Source organism: Coturnix japonica, chromosome 23 (genome assembly GCF_054131305.1).
Source record: "Coturnix japonica strain WE chromosome 23, WE-NBRP24, whole genome shotgun sequence".
In the NCBI taxonomy this organism is placed as follows: domain Eukaryota; kingdom Metazoa; phylum Chordata; class Aves; order Galliformes; family Phasianidae; genus Coturnix; species Coturnix japonica.
Genome location: NC_140685.1, coordinates 5,164,448 through 5,192,068, shown reverse-complemented (window position 1 = coordinate 5,192,068; position 27,621 = coordinate 5,164,448). Strand labels below are relative to the sequence as shown.

Here is a 27,621-nt window from a genome sequence, read left to right as displayed (position 1 = left end):
ACTCTAATCTTTTCAGATCATGTAACGGAAAGAATGCTTCTCATTCTGGCAGCTGCGAGCTCCCCTTAGACAACAGCCCCTGCCTGATTTGAAAGCATCATTCTTTCTGTGAGCAGAATAACTGCATGGTAATAATGGACATATTTTTGTGGTACTCAGTTGTAGGACTTTTGGTATGCGTGCATCTAGAAGTGCCCACTGAAGGAAGAAGTATAGAGATGGGGTTGGGGGAGGGTTCCGTCTGAAATAGCTTTTGTGCTTTAGAGAACAAATGACTAAAACATGCAATAAAAAAAAATCAGAAATATTTCTCCCGTGCGTCACAGTTGGATTCGCAGTGGAATTTTGTTCTAGGGTAGATATTTTTATCATGACCCAATATACCACTCTACAACCAGGATGCCCTGCTGTCATAAACCATACTCGCCACTGCGGTATCTGAGTAACTTCACTGGGGTTGTCTGAAATAGAATTTTGGGTTACTGTAGCTATAGGGTTTGAATGTGGCTGTGTGAGTAACAGGCTGCTCTTCAGACAGCAAAAACAGAAAGTGGGAATCTAAACCTGTAATGAAGCTAATTGATGAAGCCGAGACATTTTCAAACCCAAAGGATTGTTAGTTAGGAATGGCCCTCCTTACATACAGAGGGTGGTAAGCAGGACAACAGTTCTTCTTGCCTCATTGGTGACTGTGGCCATGACCCTGGTTGGTACACTGGAAATATGTATTTAATTGTCATTCCTGCTGCTGCCATTCTGTGTGGCCTTGAGTAAGTTACTTATTCTCGTTAGATCTCAGTTTTTCATTGGTACAAAAAATGGTAGTTTCTTACATCTTTAATTTACACTGCCTGTTGCTTTTCATTGTGCACACATACACAGTATATATTGCAGTAAAAATCTAAATATCTTGCAAATAGACCTCGCACAGTGTGATTTGAATGTTAAAATTCCATAGTTTAATAATTTTAATTTTCCCAATTAAAGTAGCATTGTACCTTTGGCTGGAAATAAATGCTGGATATTGCAGTGTGGTGACTGCAGTGTTGACTTATATTGTAGTATTTCTTCACATATAACTGAGTGGAGTTCTTTGAATGTTTGTTTTAAGCAGCCTGTGATTGGTTTGGTTGGTCTGCTGCACCCAGTGTGACTCTAAGAGGTTCCTAAATCTCTCTTGGCTCAATGATAGTCTTAAAAGAATCCTGTGCAATGAATTTAAGAACTGTAAGTTTCAACATCTAGGGGCACATAAATGAAGAAATAACTGACCTAAAAGTATGTGTTTCAAATAACCTCTGCCCAATGTGTGGCTTTTGCTTCCAAAGCAATGTTGGGGAATACAACAGGCTTCAGCTTTATGGTTGTATATTTTCCTGTCCTGAGGATGCTAATGCCTTCTCACCTTTATGCCAAGGCATTCTTTGACAAGTGAGGTTATTCAACTCTGTGTTCATGTTTCTATGTATATATGTAGTGTTGCAGAAAGCTCTCAGGCAGTGTGTCCTGCTGGTGACTGGCTGGAGAACTCGTGGGGTATCAGCGAGATGCAGCTGGCTGTTTCCTGTACTGAATCCACAGTGAGCCCTGAAATAGGGGGTGACACCTGAGAATTCTGCAGCGAGGAAGTTGGATGAGGGATGGTGTGAATGAACTGTTATATTGGAGAAAGATTTGAATAGAGAAACTCGTCAGATATAAATTTGGCAACAGAGCCCTGTTGGCTGAGCATTAGGAAGGGGTAGTGGTGGAGGGAATTGCTCTGCCTTAGGAAGGAGGTTGCCTTGTGCGTGCCTGTGAACTGCTGTCCATTGACTTTCAGTTAAAAGATTTTGGATTGATATTTTGCCAGCAGTGGGAAACGGTTGTGGTGGTGGAGCCTGAAATTCGAAACTAAGATTATTTGTCAACTTGTGAGTAAATAGGGTAGAGGTTTATACTGGGGGCACATTCTGTTTGTGTGTTTCTGTGGCTCTCAGCCTGTGCTTCTCTCTCTTGTTGTGCCTCACATTGGCCCTGCCATGAATTTTCTCTGACCCCTTGGGGCCATTCCCGCATGGAGCTTTGATGTGTGTGCCCAGAGCCTGATTGACAAGAAAGTTTTGGTGGTGGCAGTGGGGAGAGAGGAGGGCAGGGCTTTGAACTAAAAGGCTTTGAGTTCTGAGATGTTGTGCTTACTTATCTCCTTCAGAATGTTAATTATTTACCAAGATAATTGGGCAGGAGGGGAAAAACAGAGAGGGGAGGTTATTAAAAAATTCCAACACTAACACGCTACAAAAACCTCATTTTCCAACTTGCAGCTGGCATGAAAAGGATGTTGTGTGCAAAAGGGCTCGAGTGTGTGTGTTTGGGGAGGGGGTGCTGGGGGGGGCTCCCTTTTAAGCCACCCATTTCCTAAATAGAGGGATCCCTTCAGACGAATGCAGCGGAAACATCAAAGCTCTTGGAAGAATTTTCTCTGGGGTTTCTAAACTGTGGCTGGTACTTTTTAATTAAAAAGTTTATGGAGAGCTGTCTTTGTGACTGGAGCAGGCAATCTCAGGCGCTGTTGATTGAGGACTAACATGTTAAAAAGACCCAGTAAATAATGATTTCTGCTAAGATGATACATGGAGGATATGAAGATCCCTGGTCGCTAGGCAGGAGCGTGAAGTAGACAAATGGATGCCTCTTCTGCTTTAGTCTAACATTCAGGCCATGCTACTTAGGAAAGTCTACAGCACCTTTTGGATTAACTTGCAATGCCATGTACTTGTTGGCATTATTTGTACCAGGAAGATCGATGAAACTGATTCATCTCACCTCCTACATCCATCTTGGTTAATCTACGTCTGTATTAGGTGGGAGTCCAAAGGCTCCCCTGTAGAGATCTGTGTGTTTTCTTTTGTTTTGTTTTTTGAGATGTGATAGTTGCTTTGCTGGGTGAAGCATCAGTTCCAGTATCCTGACTGTGCTGATGGTGGCAACAGAGGCTCAAGAAAACTCGAGAGCAGGCAGCCTGCCCTGTGCAGTGCCTGGATATGCCTTGGTAGTAGGAAGAGGGGCAGTTGGTGCTGACAGGACTTATTGGTTTGTTTTGCTCAAGAAAAGAAATTGAGTTGTGTTATTTTGCCAGAGTAAATGTAGACCATTAGTCAACATTTTCTGTCACCCTGACAGCAGGGAAAAGTCCAAGTCTGGTTTTATTGCGCTTCTGTGCTGGCAGAGGAGGAGTGATACTGACCATGTGCTCCTTAATGTGTGTTCTCTGTGTATGTGGACTGCTGAAGGGGTCTGCAGAGAGGTTCAAGGTGTTGAGGTGCACACCTTTCTGGGACCATCATCAGTGGGACAGGCAGCGTTTCCCATCTTTCCTCTGATGTAGTCAGCTGTGACATACTGAACCATTTTTATATGGAGGGGATACTCTGGAGATCAGACTCGATCAATTTACATACTGTAACATGCTTTCATTTGATTCATTCTTTGATTCATATATATATATATATATTTAAGGCGTGCCACAGTGTAATTAAAATGCATACTAAGTTAATTATGCTTTGGGTGATGGGCAGCTCAAATAACACTCACTGAGGAATTGTTGAAAAACAGTGGTGTCCTGGGTTCAGTTCTGGGCATGCTCTGCTTGTTATTATCTCTTTTGGAGGTAAATACATAAATACAAAATAATGCTATTTGCAGATGAAATGAGGTTCATTGGGATGATAAATGCAGATGTGAAGAAGGCAGACCTACAGTTGCTATGATGAGCTAAATGAATGAAAAAACAGTTTGAATACAGCTATCCAAACAAGTAGGAACTAGCAGTTCAGACTGGATTGAAAACAAATAGGTTGTTGGCACAATGAGTGTGTTGCTGAACGTCTGTGTGTAGGAGAACAGCTTGAGTTTTGCTTCATATTTACCATGAGTGCCCCGTGCTCTATGTAAGTTGAGGCTTTTCTGAGTAATAGATGGTTCAGTGACCTGATCTTTAGCTCTATGAATTAGTCCATAGCTGTCTAGCCACTCTCTAATGTTCACAGCAGAGTGTGAAAGCTCCTACGATTAGTAACCTCTTCTTTTTCCCCTTTGCAGGCTAAACTCTTTCCAGCTGCTGTCATTCATTTTGGATCTGAGGAGCGCAGGGGTGAGTGAGCTTCCTCTCTTCTTCAGCTGACTGTATAGCGCTGTATAGACTGTGTCAGTATGTTCAGATTTCTTCCAACAAAAGATAATGCAGTCCTTGCCAGTGCTGGTAACTGTTCCCCTTCAGAATAGCTGAAGCTCATCAGAATTGGGTCGGTCTCACTAGAAGTGGATTTGACTATAGTTAGTTTAAGCACAAATATAAATATGGTACATTTCTTGTGAGATTTTCTGGGCTGTGGAGCAGGCATTATCTACTGTGAGGACAAAAAATGAAAGAAGAATGATTCTATAGAAGGAAATTTCATGGTAGAAAACGTTAGCTAGACAGCTGTGAGATGCTCATACAGACCTCCTGCTCTCAACCTCTCAAGGTTTTGAATGAATGACAAAGTAAGGCACCTTGAGTTGTGTAAGAAACAGTCATAGTTTCAAAGTGTTCTATTTCTCAGCTGATAGGAAATTTGCTGTAGCATACAGCAGATACTTGTTGAGCACTGGGATATGTGATTCTGTGATTGATGTATTTTTGTTACCAAACAAGTGATTGGATTTCATTGTTTCATTTTAAACAGATTGTTACCTGAAATCGGACCTGCTGAGCTCTGCAGTTTCCCCTTCTGCAGCTGATTTATTAATGGCCAGGTATGTTGGGACTGAATAGAGTTGCAGTTGAGTATTTCAGGGAGGGCTGGGGGCATGAAGTGCCTTTCTAAAAAGAAAAATGATCTGAAGATGCTAGAACTCCAGTTACTCCTTCATACAATCATATCTGAATTTGTATCTTGATGAGTCCTTTGTAAAGCAGGATTTCAGTGACTAAATCAAGTAAATCTTAGGGTCTTTATCATGGAGAAAAGCCTTGTCAGTCTGACTTAGAAAGCTTAAATGCAGTGATACATGGGGCTAGCATGAAAAAAGGAAGTTTAATTTTACTTGTTTGTTTTCTTCCTTAGATGTCTGTCCAAACCATTAGCTCCTTCTGCCTCATCAACTTTAGAATCAATAGTTCCAGCCCTACCTGAACCAGAAGTGGGCAGTGACAAAAAGACTGAACGACCAGAAGCAGCAAGAATGCATGAAGCTCCACAGGTGCTGAGAAGGCCCCCTGGGAAAATACCCAAGTGGCTGAAGCTGCCAGGTAACACAAAGTCAAGGGAGAGTTCACCCATTGAACTCCACAGAAACGCTTTCAGTGTTGACACTGCTCTTGAAGATGTCAGCAGGAGGCTGATAGGACGTGTATCAGTGCTTGTCAGTTACAAATCATTTTGTGCCTTAAACCTCAGCCTTCACTGGAGAGGTGCCTGAATACTGATTTCGTAAGGAAGTAAAAGTATGAAATGTTATTTGGAATTCCATGGAACACAGCAGCACATAGAACAAGATCGTGCTATTGAGAAATGATGCGGTGTGAACTGTGTGGTTAAGTGTTTTAATGGCCTTATGTTTGTGTTGTAGGTGGGAAGAGATGAGGCATCCTGAGCTGCAGTGAGCATCCAGTTGTGCCTCTTTCCTGATGAACTACTTCAGAATTTGTAAGAAATTGTTGGTGGCCCTGGAGAGATTTAACACATATGAACATTAATTATATCCAGAAAATTGCTATTACTTTCAGCTGCCAGCTTCACCTTTTGGAGGCCTTTTTGAAAGGCGTGTTTGTGGGCTTTGTGACTACAGAAGCAAGATTAAAGGTTAAATGTAACATTTCCTGCATGCAAATAATATGAATGGAGAAAGGAAGGGAAAATAATTCCTAGGTAATGTCTGTGAAGGCCTGTGATTCCACCCATGTTTTTAAATTCAAATCCTCCTGTATTTTGCCTTTCTGTTCTCAAAGATAACTTCAGTCTGGTTGCTTGAACTCAAGCAGCAAAGTCCAATTCAATTTTACCTGTAGTTTAGTGCTGACTAGAACAAGACCTCTCTGCTTTTTGCTGGTGATTCTGGGCATGGATGGCTAGAAAGTGGGTTTAAGGGAAGCACATTGCTTACAACAGTTCAAATTGCATTTTCCTATGAAACTCTTGGTCTACTGCACTTACATTGTTTTCATTTGCCCTAAAACACAGGTATCTGTTAATGGAACTTTCTCTGCACATAATTTATGCCAGCAACTGTGGATATAATGCAGGTGAAACAAATAGTCCTATGTGAATCTCTTTGTGTGACCAACAGTCCACAAGTGTCTTCTGTGGTCTGAAAGCTTCCACAGCAGAGTGAGCTGTTCCCTGCATTGCAGTTGGTGTACAGAGGGAAGTGCTGGTCCTGAATTTGCCTCCTGCAGATGCTGCAGTGGGATGAGTGTTACCGTTTAGAGCTGTGCTTACACTGGAGATTATAGTGCCACAGTAGCCATGGTGCTTTATTATCATTCTTTTTTTTAAGTCTTCTCCATGGATCGGTGATTCATATTGGGCGAGCTGGGGTTCCATGTTATGGTAACAGCATATTTTCCATTTTCCCTGTACAGACAATTGTTCTCTAAACTATGTGTGCATCTGCACAACTTTGAGATGTAATAAAGCACAGTGGCCAGAGGAGGCCTTTTTGTCGGTCTCTTTGATAATGTGTTCCTTCCCCCAGTGCTCTGTTTCTCTGTCAGTTCACAGGAACCTGCTCTCTTTTCAATGGGCCTGTCATGCCTCATTCCCTTCCTCCCATTTCTTTTTTTTCCCCCAACAAAGCAAAACAGAGCTTTGTACCATCTGAATGAACTTCAAAGTAGCTAGAAAGGGCACCCAGGGTTCCTGGCACTTGTCATTGTCTCCCAGCCTGGCCAACATTTCCCTTCAGGTCTAATTACTTCCAAATGCTCTTAGATGCTTTGAAGAAACTTGAAGGGAGGGAGAAGCATGAAAGGTGGAAGAGGAAAAAGGAGACTTAAAGCAGAGGGAGCAGAATGCTTCAACAAAAATGTTGATTGATTCCTTATATGACACCCAAACATAAACAAGGAATGTGTGCGGCCACTGGCAGTGAGAGAATGCAAGAGCGCTGTGTGCAGACATGCTGCTCTAAGTTCTTCCTTTGAAAGGCAAGCTCTTGTGGTGCTTGATGTCTATAAAAGGTGTATTATAGCAAAACAAGGCCAAAATAAAATGATGTGTAAAGCTTACTACTTCAGATGGTTGTGTGGGCTGAGCTTGCTGTCTGTTCCTTACTTCTGGTGCTCTGTCCTGCTGATTCCTTTCACAGAAGTTACAAGTTATGCTGCAGCTACAGCTGCTGTGCTGAGTTTGTGCAGGATGTATTGCAGGTCCACCAAGAGAGCTATAGGTTGGCTCCCAGCACAGGCACTGATGTACTCGTGCTTGTGTTTGAATCACTGGATTAAGAGTAAATAGGAGTGTTCTGGCAGCAGGAAGCTGCACTGGGTTTCAGGTGTGCTACTCTTTGTTTTTGAAGAGCACAGGCAACGTGGAGCGCCTTATCTGTTTTGATTTCATGTTTTGTCACTTGTGAATACATGGTATGGGCAAAGAGAAGGAAATGTCTGGAGACATGCACAGCACTGTCAGTACTACTGGGGCAGTTTCTTGGGTTAAGTACAGGAATGAGCATTAGAAGGTTAATATCTGGTCTGTCTTGACCCAACTGCTGCTCACAGAGTTTGGCATGATTCAATCTGACAGAGGCATGAACGCATCCCGGCCCAGTTTCTTCTCTGTATCTGGGATGAGCAGCAGCTGCAGAACCAGTACTGGGTTTAAGCAGATCCCCAGAGTTAACTTTCTAATCATTAAAATCAAGATACAACTGGTTTACCATAATATACCCTAATAGTGGCTGTGCCAGTCAGAACAGGTTTCTGGTGAGGATTGGGCTGAGCCCATGCAGCTTTGTGCTTCTGCTTACACCCCCCCCGTGTAACACAGCAATGCATCAAACAGTTTAATCTACTGCTGTCATAAGAGAGTGCAAAATGGGTATCTCCAACAACTACATCAGGTCTTATTCCCCTATGCAAAAAAAAAATCATAGCTGCTGCTGTTAAAATGCCACTTTACCACTAACATCCAGATCTGCAGTCCTCTCCAGTCAGGAATGCTGGTGGTATGGGCAGGGGAAGTGAAAGTTGAGCATTTTTAGGTCTATTTGTGAGTCAGAATTGGGGGGGGGGGGAGATGATTTGGAATCCAGATAAGGCTAAAAAAAGCCAAAAAAATAGGGGTGGATTCTTTTAATGGGCCTGTGGTGTGTGCAGGCTCTTCACTAAGGTACTTGCTACAGAGATTCCTACCATGCTGTGTGTAGATCCCAGCTTTGGTTTGGCTCTCTTCTGCTGTAGTATCTAACTCATCCCTTGGGGCGCTGGGCATTCAGAGGTAGCATTATCTGCATTTTTTTGCTGCTGCCCTTTTTACCGTCTGGTCGTGGGGCTGAAAGCCGAACTAGGTCAATTATTTCACTGGTTTCATTGTACAGCTGCACAAACAGCTCTGTTGGCAGAGAGGCCGCAGCTCAGAGGGTTGGGGCACTGCTTCGCCTGGTACCGTCACCAACAAGAATGTGTATTAAATTGTGGTTTTGGTTGAAATTTCCACGTGGCTCACATCCACAGTGATGACCTTGATAGTTCTCAGCTGAGGCACCATGGTGTCTTATTGAGCTGTGCCCGTTACAGGCTGTCAGACTGGAAAGAAAGAAAACTGCTCGCTATTACCAACCAAAGGCTGCAGGCAGCAGCACAGCACGGCCCTTTGGACACACAACCCTCAGCTGCTTTTCATGCAGCCAGCTCTGCGCTTCCCAACAAAGCCGTTCAGTTGTGTGGGTCCTTCCCTCCATGTGCGAGGTTTCTTATTTCACAGCTCCCCCCATCCTGCCCCCCTGCCGGCCCAGGGGCCGAGCTGTCCCATGATGTGGGATTCTCACACATGCTGTTTGTTATTCTGTCCCTTTTTCCTTTCGTTCTACAAAGATTGAAAGAAGAAGGGTGGGTGAAGGGGGGGGGGGAAAAACCGTGCAAGTCTTTGAAGCAACTTGACTTTTGATGATTAATTGCAGCAATGAGCCTGCACGAGGGAGGGAGCCTCGGTTTTGATTTATTGATGTTTCTTTGTGAGAACAAATTTATAGCAGAGGGGGAAGCAGCTTCTGAGGAGAATATCAAATGGTTAAAAGGTTTCTGAGCTCTCTTTGATGTCACAGCCCTGCAGAAATACTGGAAGGTAGTGAAGGACAGACGCTGTTTATTTATAAAATAAAGATCAGATACCTGCTTTTGGCAAGAGCCTGTAACGGAGCTGCTGTTAACAACCTATTCATTAGCCAGGCTTGGAGCCGGACCTGAAGTTTCTGCCACTGCCGCCCACTGAGATGAGGAGAGCCTGATGTTTGGATGACATTTCCAGCCATTAAGTCTTTCCATGCCTCTCATCGTGCGAAGCAGCACCTGTTTCTCACATTAGCTGAGAAAGCAACGGCAGCTTTGACAGCGCTGTTAGGCACCACGTTAGAGAAGGAAGGCAGCGAGAGGGAAACCAGTTACAGCCTAAACCCAGTGAGTGGCGGCCTCTGTTCAAAAACAGCATCTGCCGTCAGAGCCTTGGTAAAGGAGATGGGAAGGAGAAGCAAGAGGGTGGAGGAAGGAGGTGACACTGCTCTTCCAAGAGCTGGACTGAGCATCAGGTCAGGATCTTGTGCCAGGTCAATTCTGCGTTACCACGTCTCTAGAAATCCAGAAGCTGTAAGGAAAGAGAAGAGCAGCTCAAGGCAGGAACCCCCCCAGCACAGCCCGAGGTACCGGAGCCGCCTCGCTCACCAGCTGGGGCAGCACCTTCTCCACGTGCTCGATGTCCACCTTCTCCAGCTCCTCGCCCTGTGCCTGTCTCACCGCTCGCGCCGCCGCTTCTGCGGTACAACGGGACGGGAGCGGAGCATCCCCCCGGGCCGGGAGGGGGGCAGGGTGGGGGTCAGGGCGGCCCAGGGATTTGAGGGGGGGGTTTCGGGTCGCTCACCTCGCACGAAGACCTTGAGCAGCTCCGCCATCAGCTGCAGCGCGTCGCCGTTAACTGCGAACACAGAGCGCTGAGCGCTAAGGGGGAACGGCCGGGAGGCCCCGGCAGCGCCCGCCCCGCCGCCCCGCCGCCCCGCACCTCGCGTCCTCCCGTCGCGGAAATGCAGCCGCAGCAGCCGCTCCACCGTGTCCTGCGCGGAGAGAACACACCGCCGGTCGGTCTGTGGGCCGGGGCCGGTGGGGCCGGGGCCGCTCCGTCCCGCTCCGCACCTTCCTGAAGCCGCTTTCCCGCTCCTCCATGGCGCCGCCCGCCTCCACCTCGGGGCCGCACGCGGGGCGGGGCTCAGTGCGGCGGCTCCGTGTCGGCAGCGCCGCCCTCGGTGACGGCCGGTACCGCCCCGCGGCCATGGACGAGCTCCGCCGGGCCTACGCGCGGCTGTGCGCGGCGCCGCAGGACGCCGTGCTGAGGAGGATGCGGGACAGCGGCGGGGAGCCGGGCCGGGCCCGACTGGACCTGGCGGAGCAGAGTCTGTCGCTGGAGACGTGCGGGGCGCTGGGCCGGCTGCTGCCCGGCAACGCTCACCTGGCTGAGGTGGCGCTCGGAGACTGCGGCCTGAGCGAGGACGGTGGGAACGGGAGCGGCCGGGGGGGCGGCGTCTGTGCTGCTGATCTGGAGCCGAACCCGTTACTAACGGACGGCGTTACATCCAGCAGCGAGTGAATAAACGGTGTTGTGTTCTCGTACCCAGGTGTGAAGCTCCTCCTGCACGGGCTGTGCTCCAACACCACCGTCACATCATTGGACTTGAAGGTGAGTTTGTTAAGAGTAAAGCAAAGACAGTGGGATGGGGGGGGAAATAGGAACACGAGCTCAGCCGGAGTTAGAAACATCCCCACAACACAGCTGTGTGCACGTCCTGCTCTCCTGTGCCTCTGTCTTTGCTGCAGCTCCCTACAATTACCTACAGCTCATCATTGGTTCTACTGTTCTGTTTTGGTTGGAAGCTGTCGCTGTGGATCATTGCTCTGTTGCTGCATGGTCCGTTGGAGGCTTTCTGTGTTCATTAGTGCATTCATAGCAGCTTGACTTGAGCTGGTGTATATCTGCTTTAACCATCTGAAATCAGTATCACAGCCGGAGTATAGCTGGTGGTGTCAGATGGGATGGCTGGGTTGGGGCAGGGTGTTGTACACTGAGCACTCTGCGCTTCTGTTTCAGGGCAATAACCTGCGAGCCACAGGAGCCGAGGCGCTGGGAAAACTTCTGAGGCAGAACAAATGCATCAGGAGGTAAGAAATGATCTGTCTCTCTCACTGTTCTTCCAACCAGATGGAACACTGGAAAAGAATGAGGGATGAGGCTGTGTTAGGGTGGCTGGGTGCTGTGATCCAGGTTTCATTCAGGCTCTTGCAGCTCTCTCTTTACAAGCTTCAATTTTGTCTGATTTTTCCTTAGCCTAATCCTAGAATGGAACAGCCTGGGTGTATGGGAGGAAGGCTTCTCCTTTTTCTGCCAGGGACTGGGAGCAAACAACTTCCTGCAGCGGTTGGACCTGCGCAATAACCAGATCAACCATCATGGGGCAGGAGAGCTGGCCGTGGCACTGAAACGAAACTCCAGCCTTCAGGAGCTGGGTAAGTGGCTGGTTGTCATCCACCTACACGTGTCCACATGCACGTGGGTTCATTGTAGCCATTGCTGTGCTTGTGCTGAAAGCTCATGGTATTGGTTGGCTGTGCGTGTAGAGGTATAAAGAGCAGGGCTTCTCTTGAACCTTGTGTGTTTCAGCAGATTTGTGGCTACTGGGGTGAAAGATTGCTTTCTGTATAGATTTGCGTTGGAATAACATTGGGCTGCTGGGAGGCCGAGCTTTGCTGAACTGCCTGCAGAGCAACAAGACCCTGAAGAAGCTGGAACTGGCTGGGAACAATGTTCCCAGTGACATCCTGAAAGCTGTGGGTAAGTAGGACTTTGAATTAGAGAATTATATAGACAGGAAAAGACCCTTCATATCATCAGGCCCACTTATCAACCTTACTCTACTTAGTGTACCACTAAACCATGTCCAGAAGTGCACAGGAGAGAATCAGTAACTCCTCTCCAGTCTCAGCACTTGGGTTGTATAGGGTACTTGCTGCTCCAGAAGACAGCTGTCCTTCCTCCTCTCTGTTTCTAAGCAGCCTATACACAGTGCTCAGTGTGATTTTGTTGCTCTCTTGTTCTCTCTCCATCAGAACAAGCCATGGATCACAACCGGGACCGACAGACTATCCTCAGTGAGTCACAGAACCGAACTTCTGTGCTCAGCAAGGAGATATTGAATCTGAAGGATGAGAAGGCCAAGCAGGTCAGCAGTCCTACAACAGCACTTCAAACTGTCAGCTGGAATCCAGTGCCTTCCCTCGTTGTCCCCATTGTGCACCTAAAGATGCCTGGATGTGTTTATGAGCAGTACACAGCACTGTTCTGTAAATGGGCTCCTTCCTCTGAGCTAAACTGCCCAGGAATTGAATCCATGGCAGGTACTGACATAGTGAATACACTGCTGGGTGTCTTCACTCTGGATTCTGGAGGAGTTTTGGTGATTTTCTTCACCCATATTCATACTTCTCCTTCTTTAGTAACTGGTTTGATGTTTTCTGAGCAGTGAAAACATAGAAATATCACTTAGTTTTCCTTCTGGCCCTCAAAGGTGCAGAGCCCTGCAGTTAATGACCTCAGTCAGACATGTCGATGAACCCCTTCAAACCCACAGTTTGGTTTCTTTGAAGAGAGTAGCTTGAGCAATCTCCTGCTGTCGTTAGGAAGAGAAAGCTGATAAATATAAATGCTTTGAGCTGATTCAGTTCATTTTTTTCACGGGTGTGTGCCTTGTTCACAGTTCTTGGATCTGATGGACACTATAGACAAACAGAGAGAAGAAATAGCCAGGAGTGGCAGGTGAGTTGGATTTGAGTGCTTTCTGCTGTTGCATAGCAGCATCGGGCCCTTCCCATTTCCTAACAGAAACTAACTACCCTTTTTTTTTCTTCCCCAAATCCAGGATATCTGCAGGCCGTGTCAGCCAGCTGCAGGAAGCGCTGAATGAGCAGCACTCTATTATGAATTCACTGAAAGCCAAGTATGGAGGAGGAAAGCCTTAACCTTCCCAATCTTCTGTGCTGTATAGGTGGTGCTGAGCAGAGCTGTTAAGGGGCTAAGCTAGAATGGCTGGCTTAGTATTTCACATAATAATATCTGCAGTATTATCTAGAAATGATGGCCAGGTCAGGCTTTTGGATAACTAATTATGGCCAGATCAGGCTTTGAGTAAAAACACAGTGCACTGCTGTAAGAGCAAGTGAATTACAGAGTGAACAAAAGGGATTGTGGGGATGGGGGGGATAATTTCCTTCCACAGTTTGCAACCTGGTGAGTCTGTAGCTGCTTTCCCTGGCAGTTGTCATTATTCTCTGAGAGCCACTGTTGGGGGAACATGACCCAACAAGGCTTTGTATTCAGGAGCAGCAAGCTGGAACTGCCTAACAGTGCTCTTAGAATGTGTAGAGCTGTGTGCATGTGACAGTAGTTGGACTTCAAACACTGATGACACCGACTAGTTCAGCTAAAAGTAGATTCATTACATGGTGCCTCAGGGTGGACCTGTCCTCATGTAGAGTAAGCAGATGGCTTTCACTGCCCACGTTCAAATTCTATCCCTAATTTTAAAGGGTTTTGCAGTAATGTAAAAGAGCCAGCTTTATTCTCCCCTGACAGTGGGCAAATCCTGGAGGGGTCCAGGTATGGAAATCACTTCATTGAAGATGGGCTCATGTATGTTAGCATGTTGTACCGTGTAGTGGTTGGTGCTCTCTTGGAATGGCTCCCTTAGGAAGGGCTCTGGAAAGTGTTTCTCTGTGCAGGCTGCAGATGACTGAAGCTGCCCTGGCTCTGTCTGAGCAAAAGGTGCACAACCTGGGAGAGCTGCTGAGTGCCATGAAACAGGAACAAGCCAACATGGCTGAGCGCCACTTTGCAGAGCTCCAGCAGCAAAAGCAGGTGAGCTGGGTCAATCCTAGTTAGGTTTGAGAATTGAGCTCTGGGTCATAACCTGCTTTGTGTGGGTTTGAGGGTGCTGGTTGGGTTAGGCAAGCATGACTCCTGCCGTTAGTGGGTCTGCCACAGCTACTGTGACAGACGTTCCTATGGAAATGAGGCAGGTGAGTGTGAGGGTGGAGAGGAGCTGTGGGAGGGTTGGATTTAGTTGGGTGCCGTGTTGGTTGTGCTGACTTGGTAGTGCAGAGAACTAAGGTGAGTTCTGCTGTTTGCAGGAAGGTGCTGACCGGGAAGGCAAGCTTTTCCGTGACTTATCTGCCAGCAATGAGAAGAACTTGTTTCTAAGAAACCAGGTAGGAAAGGACAACTAGTGTTGGGAGGTGGGACCTGGGTGGTGTTTGCCTTTGCTCTGTGTATGTCCTCTGCTTTGGCTCCTGTTTGTCTCTGCTGATCATTCTGTACAGCTAACATGCTCTGCTAATAGGAGAAGAAATTCCTTCGTGACAGTGATTTCCTGTTAGGTGGATGAGTTGGAGAAGAAGTGCAAAGTGCAGCAGGATCAGTTATTCCAGCTAAAACAAGACTTGACCAACACAACAGCAGAGCTAAAGCTGCGGGCCGTGCAGGCTGAGGGTAAGTGGAAGATTAAAAGCAGCTTCTGGGCACCCATGGAGTATCATTACCATCAGTGAGTCAGTGTGCAGGACAGGGAAAGAGAAAGCTCATGGTGTGGTGTAAATACAGCCTACGTGGCAGGAGTGCCTTAGTTCTGATGTGCCTGTTTTTCATCTGCAGAGCGCCTAGAAATGGAAAAAAGAAGATTTAAACAAAGTCTCGAAGACGTGGAATCACTTCGCTTAAAAGAGGTGATTGAAAGACATTTCTGTAGGATATCAGTAGCTTCTGGAGGTTCGTCTCTCTTTGATCCTGCCCATTGGAGGCCATTATTTGCACTTCAATTTTAAGAATAGTGGATTTAGACTTACTATGTGAATAATAGAACGTTTCTACAAGAGCTTAACTGAGGAGATCACAAGGCATTCTACCTGCTGGCAAGTTTTGTAGCTTGTAAGGATATAAGCCAGCATGGTATGTGACTGCCTAAAAGGCATAAGACAAAGACACGTGCTTGTGTCAGTCTTGCTAGGCATAGTATTAAGTATGAATAAGCAGTCTTGTCCTGGAAGTGAAATCAAGATACATTATTAGAACTAATTAAGATGTACATGCTCTATGCAAACAGTCCTCTAAGGCAACTCAACCCACTCCTATCTTCTCTGTCATGTTTCTGAGGGATGGAGAGGACAAGAGGCTGTTATTGGCTCTGTTTGGAATATGTATGGAGGTACTAAATCCCTTAGAAATAACAATATATCCATAGACTTGGAAATCGTGTAAGAAAAGACGTAGGGCAGGAGGATGTTATCCATGCTACAACTAGCAAATGATTCTCTGGCCTTTTGTACCACTTGAAGACAAGAGCTCACTAAGCTTTGCCTGGAAGGGATGTTCTTTTTCATGCTCAGTGGCCATGGTGTTGTGCTTGGAGATGTGAGTGATTTTCTGGCACTCGTTTAAATGTTTCCTGCTGCTGTGCAGGTGGATCACTTAACACAGCACATGGAGGCCAGCGAACGTTCTATGCAAGACAGAGTCCAAAGGCTGGAGTCCATCAGGATAGCCCTGGAGGAGGTGAGAGTGGGTGCTCTTGTTCATTCTGAGTTCACCCTGGTTGTCCCTGAGTGACAGGGGCAATTGTGTCACTTTGTAGCCTGCAACTAGGAAGCTGCTGATGTTTTATGGTCAGTGTTTCAATGATGCAGCTTCTCTATCCAGAAGGATCATTCCTGTTTCTGTGGCAGGAGCTGAGCCACGTCAAAGCAGCTGCACTCACTGAGCGAGGCCATGCAGAAGAAGAGTTAATAAAGGTTCGGACTCAGGCACGGTTGGATGAGGTAAGGACTGCCTATGGGCCCGACTCTGGGAAGGAGTGAATTTCGCTGCCTAGCTTGTTTTTGCTGTAGGGAGGTGATGCCCAGAGAAGGGAATTACTCATCATTGTCCAGCAAATAGTTTGATTTCTAAGGAAGGAGTTCTGAGAAGTCTGAATTGTCTCCAGAGCATCCTGATCTGTTCTGTGCTTTCCAGTCATGTCAGAACTGATGTGGATATTGTCAAAGCAGAACTTAGATATCTAAATTACCAAGTTGTGGATCTGGCAGCCAGGTGTAAATGCAGTTTACCAGCAACTTTCCTGTGCTGTTCTGTATCTCCGGACTCAGAAGAATTTCCCCAAATGGCAGCTGCTGCTGCTGGATGAAGAGGCCCTGCAGAGCTGAGCTTTGTTGGAATAGCAATAAAGTCAACACCGTGTTAAAGAGAATGAGGAAAATACAGCAAAAACGGTTAAAATTTTTGCATGTACACAACAACATGGAAGAAAATGCTTTACAGAGTTAAAACATAGAAAAGATGTAGTTTGTGTTAGAACAGCAGTAGGTTGGCTGTGTACAGCAGTGCTTCAGAGCCATTCAGGATACAGCAGTACAGCAGAGGTTAAGAAGTGTCATTAGATGTGAATGCCAGAGGTGACACTGGTAGCAGAAAGCAACGTAGATTGTCTCCTGAATGCAAGGGAGTTGTGCTTTATCTGTTATAGATACTTCCTGTGCTTGCTTGTTCTTCAGTACCAGCTGGTTGAACCAAGGCTTGACTGTGTTGGGAACAAAAATGGGAATATCCCTTCACTGGAATGGAATAGAACTGATGTATTTTCTTTTTCCTTTGTATCTTACAGCAGCAACGACTGGAACACCTTGAAGAGAAGCTGCGGCTGATGACTGAAGCACGTGATGAAGCTCAGAACTGCTGCCTCAAACAAAAACAAATGGTCAGTGAGGCCCAAGTCAAGGCCAATCAGTTGAACCTGCACGCTGATGGACTCAAAAGGAGAATAGAGGAACTTCAGCAGGTAATATCATCTGGAGCAAAGGGAGAGTCACTGTGGGGGCAGAACAAATTGCAGTTGTTTGGTTAATTGTGGATTTGTCTTTGTGTGTCAGGAGCTGAACAGTAAGGAACAGGAAAAAGTGACAGAAGTAAATAAAGTGAAAGTGGAATTACAGGAGCAGATTGGACACCTTCAGGCTGAACGTACAGCACAGGAAGGGCTGAGAGAGAAGATTGCAGCCCTGGAGAGGCAGCTGAAAGGTGATGGATCCTTCCGTGCTTTTCGAGTGGTAATGTGTAGTAGCCTACACTGGGCTGTGCTTACAGGTGACAGAGATGCTTCCTACTTTGAATACAAATCTACCCTCTGTCCTGCTGTTTTTGCAGGGATTCTTATCCTCATTTTATAGAGGCCGTGACTTAGAAATAAACTGTCCAAAGCTTCACTGCAAGCAGAATGTTTGGACTTCCTGCGTGGTGATGTGTAACATCTTTGCATAACCTCTCCCACGGTCTTGTGCAGCTGAAGGTTTCTTGCAGCTTGTATTGTACTTGTTGCTCACCCTGTTTGTGCTGCCCTTGGCTGTGCCTACAGCATCTTGTTCCTGTTTGTTCTAGGGGTGCCCACATTTTATATACCAATGCTGCTTTTCTTTCACAGTCTTGTCAAGTAATCATCGAGAGGCACTGCTGGACAAAGAAGGTGAAATCTCTATGTTGATGGAGAAGCTGAGAATGAAAGAGGCTGACATCTCCAGGATGAGGGAAGAAGAAGCCCAGCGAGCAAGTATATTGCAGAATGCCATCATGGCGTATGTGCAGGGATCCTCCTTGGGAACCCACAGTTTGAGGAAATGAAACTGTGGCTTAAAGAATCCAGGTACCTGCTGTCAGGGAGAGGATAAAAACTACTCAGGTGCAGCCCCTTTTTTGTAAGTGAGACACTTTTGTCAGTGGGGTGACCTGAAGGTTTGCAAGGAGAAAACCCCTCTTGAGAAATTTTGCTCCCAGCAGCATAAAGGAGAGGAGGAAGGATCTATATTCAGCTCACATAGAGGCTTATGGGTCTGAATTTGTGATGTAAAGTCCTTACCCTGCACTCATACAGCATTTGAAGCTGTTTCTGTGCTATTTACGGTGCCAATCTGCCAGCGTGCTTTATTATAACCAGTGAGATCTCATGTTTCCTGAAAAGCAGTTGTTCTGAAGCGCTTGTTTGGATACCAGGGCTGTTCACAATGAAGCCTTGTAAATGATGGGGAGCAGTGTTTATGGGTCCCTGGATGTGGGAGCCATTTACTTGAATCCACAAGGTCCAGGAGCTGCTGGAAAGACAAATCTTTGTGTGCCCAGTGGTTACGGATGCCCAGTGGTTACGGATGCAAGCAGTGGCTGGCAGCTCACTTTGACTTTTTGCCTTGTCCCTCTATGACCCTGGCTGTAGTGATGGGCAGCACAGGAACATTTCTAACACAGCTGTGTGGAGATGGACTGCTGTGCAGTGTCAATCCGTATCCTTGTTGGACAGCTGGGATTGGGCCATGGTTCACACCTCTATACCAAATGACACAGAAAGAGACGAGTCTGTTTTCCTCCTTGTTGTGGAATTCAGCCCTTTGTTAGTTTTTATGGCAAAAACGCAACAGGATTTAATTCCACCATGACTTTTGGGGCCTTAGAGGTGAGCGGTGCTTCTGACTGGCTGGGGAGGAGTTGTTTCCTTTCCTTGGTAGCAGAAGTCCATCAGGTGGCACAGAGAATAGCACAGGTTGAGATCCTCCTGCTGCTTTCTGCAATGAGTCTATGGGAAAAATCAGTGTTTAAGAGCTGGCTGGACAACAGACCTTTGCATGGTTTGTGTGTTTGACATTTTTAGTTTTATTTTTAAATCGTTTTGCTGTGCTGTTTTAATAAAGACTTTTTTACACTTTCCATAACACGGGGCAGTGCCCAGCTGGCTGATGGCTGCAGCGGAGGGCATAGATGGTGTGCTGCTCTCAGGGGGATCCCATTGATGCTGTGCTGCTCTCAGGGGGATCCCATTGATGCTGTGCTGCTCTCAGGGGGATCCCATTGATGCTGTGCTGTTCTCAAGGGGATCCCATCGCACTGCCCTGGAGCTGAAAGCTCTGCAATGCACGGCAGCCTGTGGTGTGAGCTGGGACTGTGCTGTGGGTGCCAGCAGAGGGTCTGTGCTGGGACGGGGAGCACTGCGGCTCCATAGACTGCTCTGCCGGATACATGGAGGGCTGGAAGGGGCTGCAGGGGGTTCTGCTGCGGGACTGAACGGAGCTGGGCTGCCCCATCCCTCCAGGGGTTCCTATGGAGGCGTTCTATGCCAGGCTGGACGGGCTCCGAGCAGCCACCCCCCAGCACCGGGGTTGGAACCCGACGACTTTAAGGTCCCCACGTCCCTGTGCCGCTCTGCGTCTGGTCCTCAGGCTGCTGCCTGCGGAGGGGCTGCACAACGGGACTCCGCCTTCCGCTGTCACGGCACGAGGCGGCGGCGGCCGCTCAGCCCCGGCACCGACACGAGGGTCCTTCCGCCCCGCCCCCGGTGCAGCGCTCGGCTCCGTTCGGCTCAGCTCGGCGGCGTTCGGCTCTGTTCGGCTCGGCTCTGTTCGGTTCTATTCGGCTCTGCTCCGCTCGGCTCTGTTCGGTTCTATTCGGCTCTGCTCCGTTCGGCTCTGTTCGGTTCTATTCGGCTCTGCTCCGCTCGGCTCTGTTCGGTTCTATTCGGCTCTATTCGGCTCCGCTCGGCTCTGCTCGCCCCGCCCCGCCCGCGCGGGCTGTCACTGCGGCGGAGTCGCGGCGGCGCCGCCATCGCGCTCAGATGCAGGCGATCAAGTGTGTGGTGGTGGGCGACGGGTGAGTGCGCGGCGGCCGCGGGACGTTGGCGGTGTCGGTGTCGGTCCGTCCGTCTGCGTCTCGGCCGTCGCGGCTCCGCACAAAGCGGGTCGGAGCCCGGCGGAGCCGACGAGAGGGAGGGACGGCCCAGCGCGGCCCCGCCCCGCGGCCCAGGCTCGGCGGCTCGGCGGGCGGGAGGCAACGGGCCGGGAGCGGCGAACGTGAGGCGGGTGGAGCCGCGGGGCCGGGCCGCCATCGCGCTGGGCGCTGAGCGGGAACACGCGGGGCCGTTCCCGGAGCTGTGCCGGTGCCGGTGTCGGCAGCCCGGGGCCTTCGCTGCGGCTCCGCTTCAACTCGGGGCTTCGTCTGTGAAGCTGCCGGGCCCGTCTCGCGCTCGTACCGGTGCTCGGTTCCGATCTCGGGGTTGCCGTGCACAGCCTCTATCCCGCCCCATCTGGGCGCTCGCAGGTTTTTCTCACGTCTCCTTTTGTTGTTCGCGTTCCAAAGTGAAACACGTCGCTGCTTCTGGCCTCACCGCGCGGCTTGTCGGCCTCCCTGCTCTGTTCTCTAGGCTCCTTCTGCGGGACTTTGGCTGAGAACACGCCTGGATTCAACATACAGGCGTGCAATGGACTCCTGGTGCTTCTTAACTTTTCCTAGCTTGTCTTATGTATTTTCCCTCTTTATTCCCAATGCTGTTTGCATTTCAGCAAACACAGGGCAAAGGTGCAGGGAAGGCACTGTGAATGGTCTTAGGGAGCAGCTGGTCCTTCCACCTTCCTGTGCATCCCGCACACACAAGTGTGTGTTTGGAGTGAGGTCTTTGAGTTTCTGCTGGAGGACCCAAAGAGGCCGGTAGGAGCACAGCCCTGTTATAAAGAAACCAACAACAGCTGTGCTGTGAGTGGGGCCTGCTGGAAGTGGGCTCCAGGTCTGCAGCTGGTGGTGAGCTTTGAATGAACTTGACTTAATGAACTTGGGCACCAAAACAAGTCACAGATAGGAGTATATGTTATGAATTGAGTGGTTTCCAAGTGCTGTGGGAGGAAGGTGCTGAATTGGGATCTAAGTTGGACGTGAGAGTGTAGAGGAGCATTGCAGCTCCTGATGCAGCCTGGTCTGGGCAGGGGATGTAGTGCAGAGGAGAAGCAGGGTGGGTTGGTGCAGTGGTTCTGTAAGCTCTAACAACTGTTCCTGGCACTGAATATTGGTTTCCCTTGAAGGTTCTCTACAGCTCACAACTTTTACAGTAATAAATAAGTCATTTCTGCTCACAACTTTTACAGTAATAAATAAGTCATTTCTGCTCTGTTCTTAGAACTAAGCTTCTCCCTTCCTCTGCAGGACTAACAGCCCTTCATATCCTTACATAGTCGTCTACCAGCTGCTGCCCCTGAGTTGACCAGTCCCACCTGCCTTTGCCAAAGCTCTGAGCTGATGTTTTAGTGATCTACCTTGGTGCCATAATCTCCTTCCAAACTGTCAGCCCTCACTTGGAAGTTCACTTTTCTTTATGGATACTTATTTATTCATCCTTTGTATATCTTCACATTCAATCCCTATGTCTGAAGAGCCTGAATAACTAACTGTGTGCCGTTCCATGTTTTCTCACCTGCTGTTTGCCCAATTTGTTAGATTATTATGTGTTGAGGGAGAGCACACCCAGCACATAACCCTAATTTATTTCCCCTCTTGGCCTTGGAACAAATACATTCTGCCTGGTGTTTTGCTGAGGTCAAAGGTATGGAGAAAAGGAGTAGAAGAGAGCAGTATCAGATGCATGCTGAGATGGGATGAGTTCAGGCCTGGTCCCTGACAGAAGATTCTAGCCTGCTGCAGCTCTGTTTCCTCCCATTAGCTTTTCAACTAACTCCATTTTTGGGGTGGGAAAGGGTAAATTTCCCTGCCCCAGCGCTTTCTGTTCTACCCTCCTTTACACTTGTCACTCTCATTCTTTGCAGAGCTGTAGGAAAGACCTGCTTGCTGATCAGTTACACCACAAATGCCTTTCCTGGAGAGTACATCCCCACTGTGTGAGTAATGCACATCAGCTGCTCTTCCCTGTGTGTGTGTGTGTGTGTGTGTGTGTGTGTATAAGTTGGTTTGGTGGGTGAGGGGGCTGCGAACTCTGTATGTGAGGAGTATGGCTGTGTATGGGAGGAAAGCAAAGTACCCTCATGGGAACTGCATTGCACAGTGACTCCTCATGATTCACTGCCCCTTGGATTTCATATAACATCACGTGGTTCAGAACAAGATTGTCATTGATGGGGATTCTTCTTGCAGGTTTGATAACTATTCTGCCAATGTCATGGTAGATGGAAAGCCAGTGAATCTAGGCCTCTGGGATACAGCAGGACAAGAGGATTATGACCGACTGCGGCCTCTTTCCTATCCACAAACAGTGAGTACTGGGCCTGGGCTGGCTTATGACTGCTCTACTAATGGATAGTCATGTTCTCGTTCCTACTTCATAATGGTGTTTGAACAGTTATGCATGTTGTAGGTAAGCTCAGGTGCAAGGAATGGCGTGGAGCTGCTGTGAAGCTGGGTTGTGTTTCATATTCCCACTGTTTTGGCACAGTTCACTGTTGGGCTTTGCTAGTGTTGCTTTCCTGACTGTAGTGATTGCTATGTGGCCCCCCACAACCAGGGATGAAGACTGTAGCACTGTTAAGGTATTTATGGTCACGGGCTCTTAACACATTGAGTCTAGTATTGTAAATCGAAATGAAGTCATACACCCAAAGTCCATTCCTTCTCCCTCTGAATTAACCTTCGCGGGGAAGGGCTTCTTACAGCCCCCAGTCCTTGCTGTTGAGGGTTGTTCTTTTTGGTGAGGCTCCCTTTCTCACCCTCCCCCCATTATCTCTATTTGTTCCTTTCTACATGGTTGATCCTCTTGTTTCCTCCACAGGACGTTTTCTTGATCTGCTTCTCCCTCGTGAGTCCAGCCTCCTTTGAGAATGTCAGAGCCAAGGTACTGTATTCTTCTTCTTGGTGGAAGGGAGGAACCAGTGCAGTTCACTGCCTGAGCCAACCCTGTGGCACCTCCAAGCCCCACATTTCTAGCAGTCGTATTTTGAGAGACAAAAGCAATAGTTGCTTGGTTTTAAGAGGGACCTAGTCTTTATTCGTGACTTCTTTGGCTAAGTTGTTGCCTTTTGAAACCTGTGTTAAGATGAAGGATATCCTAGAAACTGAAATGGAGTTGAAGTATTATGTGCAGAGCTGGCTGGTGTCATCTGCCACAGTTCCATGTTTCAGTGACTTAGTACATCTGCACCAGTCTCTTTCTGCAGAGCATACCCAGTATGTAGGTAGAAGAATCCTGTCCAGGCATTTATACCACGTCAGATATTAGTAAAAACCTTGTTCTTACTATTAAGTGCAGCCTCTTGGCAGTGCCTGCTGCTATGGCTAATTTTCTCATCATACTTCTCTGTTTCAGTGGTACCCTGAGGTCCGACACCACTGCCCAAACACCCCTATCATCTTGGTGGGCACCAAGCTGGACTTAAGGGATGATAAGGACACCATTGAAAGGTTACGTGATAAGAAACTGGCTCCCATCACCTACCCCCAAGGTTTGGCTATGGCTCGGGAGATTGGTGAGTGACGTGCTGGAAAGTCTTGATGGCGTTTAGCTTTTTGTTTTGGAGTGGGTGAGGGATGCTGCCTCCTGGTAGGACTGAAGTGCTTGAGCTGGAGCTCTCTTTCCCCTAGGCTCGGTAAAGTACCTTGAGTGCTCTGCCCTGACACAGCGGGGCTTGAAGACGGTGTTTGATGAAGCCATCCGGGCTGTGCTCTGCCCGCCGCCCGTGAAGAAGCCTGGCAAGAAGTGCACCGTGTTCTGAGGGCTGTGGCCTGGGTGCTGGCTCAGCATGCTGTTGTCCTCCGACAGATTGCATATTAGCTGGGTGTTTCTGGAGGGGGCTGGGATGTGTAGGGCCCTTCATCATGTACGAAGTCAGTGTTTTTTAAATGTCTCTTTGATTTAACGTCAGTGTTGATGTGAAGGGGCAGTGGGGGCAGGAGACTAGCTGGGGGCTGTACAGCCCTCAGGAAAGTACAATGGGGAAGGCAAGATAGCTCCTTGGGGCAACAGGCTGTTTTGGCTCTCCTGAACTCCAAGCTGAAAGGGCTGAGACATCCATCCTGCTGGAAACACCTGTTTCATCTACAGGTGTAACATGTGCTGAAGATCCTTGTGGGAGTGGGAAAGAAGCTGCTATAAGTGGTGGTGAATGACAAGAGCAGCTGGAAGAGTAGAAGGGTCTCCTTGCCCAGCCTACTGTGGCTAACAGTTAACAAATTGGTGCTCTATCAGATACGTGCCTGAGACTGTTGAAGGAATCATTACCAGCCCCAAAAGGGGTCAAAGTAAATGAAATGTGAAGCTGAAGAACTAATTATTAGGTGCTTAATTGGATACTAGCCAAACTCAGTGAGTGAAACAGCCTTGTGCAATCAATGTATTTGCCTTTTTGTGTGCACACCCTAGGACAGCATGGTGCTGCTCCCCCCAATCAGTCTTTAGCAGGGCCTCCCCCCACAATCCAGTCTCTGCAGTGCAGGGCTGAGGTTGTTGCCTCTGTTTTGTTTTTTTCTACTAAAGAGAGCAAAGGAAGCAATGAGGTGTCTGCTAACTTCTTCTTTCCCTTCCCAAGGAAAATGCAGGCAGGCTTTATGGGTTTGGATGGAACAGGGAAAGCTTCTGAAGGGTTGTGTTTGTAGGGGGGAATAGGGTTGGAAGAAAGACAGATCCAATTTCTAATCATCATGTAGAGTGATAAGATAAAACCTTATTTGGTGCAATAAACATTCTCCATGACAGCATATGTGATCTTTATTATATAGCAGCCTTCTAAAGGTAACTTTCTGCCTCAGTTCTCAAACAGGTTCCAGCTCTGCTGCCCCTCTTGTCCAGCAACACTGGGTCTTTGTCACTGTTTACTATTCCTTTAGATCTATGCAATACTAGTATGAAAATTAGAGTGGGTATGAAATGCAGATATCTTAGGACACGAGAAATCCCCCATCGACCATCAGTGAGCTGCCAGTTGTCATAGCACTCTTGTCACTGAGCAGGAAAAGAATGCTGTTCACCACATCATCCACCTCTGGAATCAAACAGAGGACATCCAGTGCACCCCTCAAGTTGTATCAGAAAAACAAGCATTCCAAACAGTGCCTTTGGCCTCTATGTGTAATGGGAGCAGGGAAATATCTATGCTCCCCGGGCTGTGCTTGGTGTGACATACAGGACAGTGTGGCTGAGAGCAAGACAACCAAAAATCATCATCGTGACCAAATGTTATACTTAATTCACAGCAACCACTGGTGCTCCCTGCAAGTCATGTTCATGAATTACAGAGTAAGTTCATTCTGCTTGTGCAGAGATGACAGGGCTCGAGAGCAGGGAACTAATTGTGCCCTGTCATCAGATGGGAATTCAGCCACAGCCACTCAGCAGGGTTATGACTTTGCTCACAAGAAAAAGGCAAGGTAGCTGTGGCTGCAATGTCACTTAGGAGGAAAGCCTGGATATTAGAAGGAGCTCAGCCTGGTGATGGATCTTGACTGACCTGCAAACTTTCCTAGTGGAATCCGGTTAATCATGGCAGCAGATTTCTGAGGATCGCTCCAGTTAATTCTCCCCATGTCAGTCATAACTACTGTGGGATTCACAGTGTTCACCCTTATCTGAGACCAAGAGCAACAAACACACCATGTACCAAACTGCTCCGAGAAGAAATGCTTTCACACTTCTCTTACAGAAGGAATCCTACCTTGTGGGGTCCCAGTTCCATTGCCATCACCTTGCTCAGCATATCCAAAGCACTTTTGGTAGAACCTTAAAATAGGAAGGAAGAATGGGAAGCATTTAAGTGCACAGCACTCGGTCTGGATCACAGAGAGGTACTTTACTCTGTCCAGAACTAGCAGCCCGAACCTTTGTGTCTGTGGGTCTCAAAGGGGCACTTACAGTAAACAGCATGATCCCGCAGGGCACGCTGAGATGCCTGGCTAGAGACATTCACAATTGCACCTGGGAGCCCCTGTGCGATCATCTGCCGAGCAACAATCTGAGGAGGAGGGGGGAAAAAGGAACAGAAGGATGTCAGAATGTGGACAGGAAGGAGCTTCATTTCATTTGGTTGGGATCTTCTTGTGGTAGGCAAAAGGGCAAAACAGCCACGGGATGTCCTCAGTGCCTCCACACTGCAAGAGACCTGGACCTGCACTCTCTTCTCTGACCCTGTATGCACTAAATGTTGGATTGATTTAAACTCTGGTCCCCGTAGCTGCCCCCTGCCAGGATGTGTCTCTGCTGTATAGAGCAACTGAGGTGTTGGTGCTCGTGGAGACAACTGCAGTGACAGTTCATCCTCACCTGAGAAACGTGAAGCACGGCCCGGAAATTGACATCAAAAGACCTACAAATAAATCAGATTTAAAAGTTACACGGTGGCTGCAGGCCAGGCCAGAGAGGGATTGTTCTGAGAGGCAGCAGAGGCCGAACGCTGCTGTTGCTTTGGGAGCACTGGTGATAGTTAAACACAGACACACCAGGCTGATGAGCTACAGCAGCAATGGTCAACCATGTGGTCATTCAGCACATGCAGAGGGGAAAGTGCACTCATGCATCTTCCCATTTCTAGCAGGACTTTTCTTTGGCAGACTCACACAGAACTTCTATTAAAGTTTAATCAGTGATCCCTGGGCCTCAGCCCGTGGCTCCTCTTATGCAATCCGGCCTTCATGAGGCTTTGAAACAGTACATTTGCTGTAAGAGAGGTAGAAGCAGCCCTTCTTTGAAGCAGTTCTTCCTTGGTGAGGTTTCCCCCAGCTATAGCACTGCAGAATGATCTGCATGGAACACATCTGCCTTCTGCTCCGCTGTTCAGGCTGTGTCAGCGCTTTGCTCCTCTCGATGTTTAAAGAGCGTGAGAGACAAGGCGGCACTCACCGCTCCACGGCGTCCCGGGTCACCTGCAGGAAGGGCTGCAGCATCGCCACGGCCGCGTTGTTCACCAGCAGCTCGAAGGGCCCCGCCGCACCCACCGCCGCCTCCGTAGCGTCCCAGTCGGCCAAGTCCAGGCACAGCGGCTCGATCCCGGGGCACTGCGACGGGGGTCCGGCTCAGCAGCGCCCGGCGGTGCGGGCGGGGTGCGGGGGGTCGGGGCCGTCCCTACCTCTCGTACGAGGCTCTCCAGGTCCGTCGCGGTGCGGCTCAGCGCCGTTACTCGCGCTCCGGCCTTGCACAGCGCCACGGCCACGGCTCGTCCGATCCCTGCGGGGGGAGACGCCGTCAGCGCCGGCCCCGCTCGCCCCCGCCCGCTCCCCCGACCCCCGACCAACCTTTGCCGGCCCCGGTGACCAGGGCGCGGCGGCCGCGGAAGCCGAGCTCCGGCTCCATGATGCGGGCGGGCTACAGCGGTGGGCGGCCCCGCAGCGCCGGGATCTGGGCGGTGTTGGGGCCAGGAGGCGGGACCGGCATCGCTCGGGGAGACAACGGTGCCTGGAGAGGGCACAGCTCGGAGCAGCTCAAAGGTGCATCCAGGGATGGGGCATTCACAACTGCTCTAAATAATTAACTGCAGTGATTCTTCTCATCCACATTTCAGCCTCCGCACATCCCAGTCATCTAATTCTCATATGCTTTTCGTCCACATGGCAGCACGAGGCTGAT

The 27,621-nt window shown here is 48.5% G+C and overlaps 5 protein-coding genes across 14 annotated transcripts in view; 3 read left to right on the top strand and 2 right to left on the bottom strand.

The window, feature by feature from the left end:
• ASPSCR1 (ASPSCR1 tether for SLC2A4, UBX domain containing) overlaps positions 1–6,674 on the top strand; it is a 33,794-nt gene extending 27,120 nt beyond the window's left edge. For all 3 annotated transcript variants that reach the window (XR_014936804.1, XM_085522879.1, XM_015879680.3), the window contains 4 exons: positions 4,081–4,132; positions 4,707–4,776; positions 5,088–5,272; positions 5,593–6,674. Coding sequence is in view for 2 of the 3 variants with exons in the window: in XM_085522879.1 (XP_085379005.1) it covers positions 4,081–4,132; positions 4,707–4,776; positions 5,088–5,272; positions 5,593–5,606 (321 nt within the window). In the remaining variant the exon portion in view is untranslated. The remainder of the gene's footprint in view (positions 1–4,080; positions 4,133–4,706; positions 4,777–5,087; positions 5,273–5,592) is intronic.
• Positions 6,675–9,159: 2,485 nt separating this feature from the next.
• CENPX (centromere protein X) lies at positions 9,160–10,414 on the bottom strand. Its single transcript, XM_015879691.3, has 5 exons — positions 10,364–10,414; positions 10,233–10,284; positions 10,095–10,148; positions 9,899–9,987; positions 9,160–9,821 (listed from the first exon to the last, which is right to left on the bottom strand). Exons 1-5 carry the CDS (start codon positions 10,391–10,393, stop codon positions 9,807–9,809), a joined length of 240 nt encoding a protein of 79 aa, XP_015735177.2. The 5' UTR covers positions 10,394–10,414; the 3' UTR covers positions 9,160–9,806.
• A 68-nt stretch (positions 10,415–10,482) lies between these two features.
• LRRC45 (leucine rich repeat containing 45) lies at positions 10,483–19,015 on the top strand. 6 transcript variants are annotated; one of them, XR_014936800.1, is made up of 17 exons: positions 10,483–10,719; positions 10,843–10,904; positions 11,313–11,383; positions 11,550–11,728; positions 11,925–12,053; positions 12,329–12,441; positions 12,976–13,034; positions 13,138–13,215; positions 13,997–14,132; positions 14,405–14,482; positions 14,651–14,762; positions 14,925–15,038; positions 15,729–15,821; positions 15,992–16,084; positions 16,927–17,100; positions 17,192–17,339; positions 17,740–19,015. XR_014936800.1 is itself a non-coding variant. In XM_015879679.3 (17 exons), the coding sequence occupies exons 1-17, from the start codon at positions 10,500–10,502 to the stop codon at positions 17,934–17,936; spliced, it is 2,013 nt and encodes a 670-aa protein (XP_015735165.2). In that variant the 5' UTR covers positions 10,483–10,499; the 3' UTR covers positions 17,937–19,015. The 6 variants fall into 6 exon arrangements, 3 of the variants coding, with proteins under 3 accessions (XP_015735165.2, XP_085378990.1, XP_085378991.1); XR_014936802.1 differs by having other exon boundaries at positions 14,614–14,762; positions 14,925–14,995; XR_014936801.1 differs by lacking the exon at positions 17,740–19,015 and adding an exon at positions 17,466–17,530.
• Positions 19,016–19,872: 857 nt separating this feature from the next.
• On the top strand, positions 19,873–24,764 carry RAC3 (Rac family small GTPase 3). Of its 3 annotated transcripts, none has more exons than XM_015879689.3 (6): positions 19,873–19,946; positions 21,887–21,958; positions 22,212–22,329; positions 22,843–22,905; positions 23,377–23,536; positions 23,652–24,764. In XM_015879689.3, the coding sequence occupies exons 1-6, from the start codon at positions 19,912–19,914 to the stop codon at positions 23,780–23,782; spliced, it is 579 nt and encodes a 192-aa protein (XP_015735175.1). In that variant the 5' UTR covers positions 19,873–19,911; the 3' UTR covers positions 23,783–24,764. The 3 variants fall into 3 exon arrangements, with proteins under 3 accessions (XP_015735175.1, XP_085379020.1, XP_085379021.1); XM_085522894.1 differs by lacking the exon at positions 19,873–19,946 and adding an exon at positions 20,093–20,393; XM_085522895.1 differs by lacking the exon at positions 19,873–19,946 and adding an exon at positions 20,107–20,564.
• On the bottom strand, positions 24,757–27,367 carry DCXR (dicarbonyl and L-xylulose reductase). The gene is made up of 8 exons (XM_015879688.3): positions 27,291–27,367; positions 27,125–27,222; positions 26,899–27,053; positions 26,323–26,365; positions 25,915–26,014; positions 25,718–25,782; positions 25,514–25,631; positions 24,757–25,048 (listed from the first exon to the last, which is right to left on the bottom strand). Exons 1-8 carry the CDS (start codon positions 27,346–27,348, stop codon positions 24,945–24,947), a joined length of 741 nt encoding a protein of 246 aa, XP_015735174.2. The 5' UTR covers positions 27,349–27,367; the 3' UTR covers positions 24,757–24,944.
• Between the last annotated feature and the right edge of the window lie 254 nt (positions 27,368–27,621).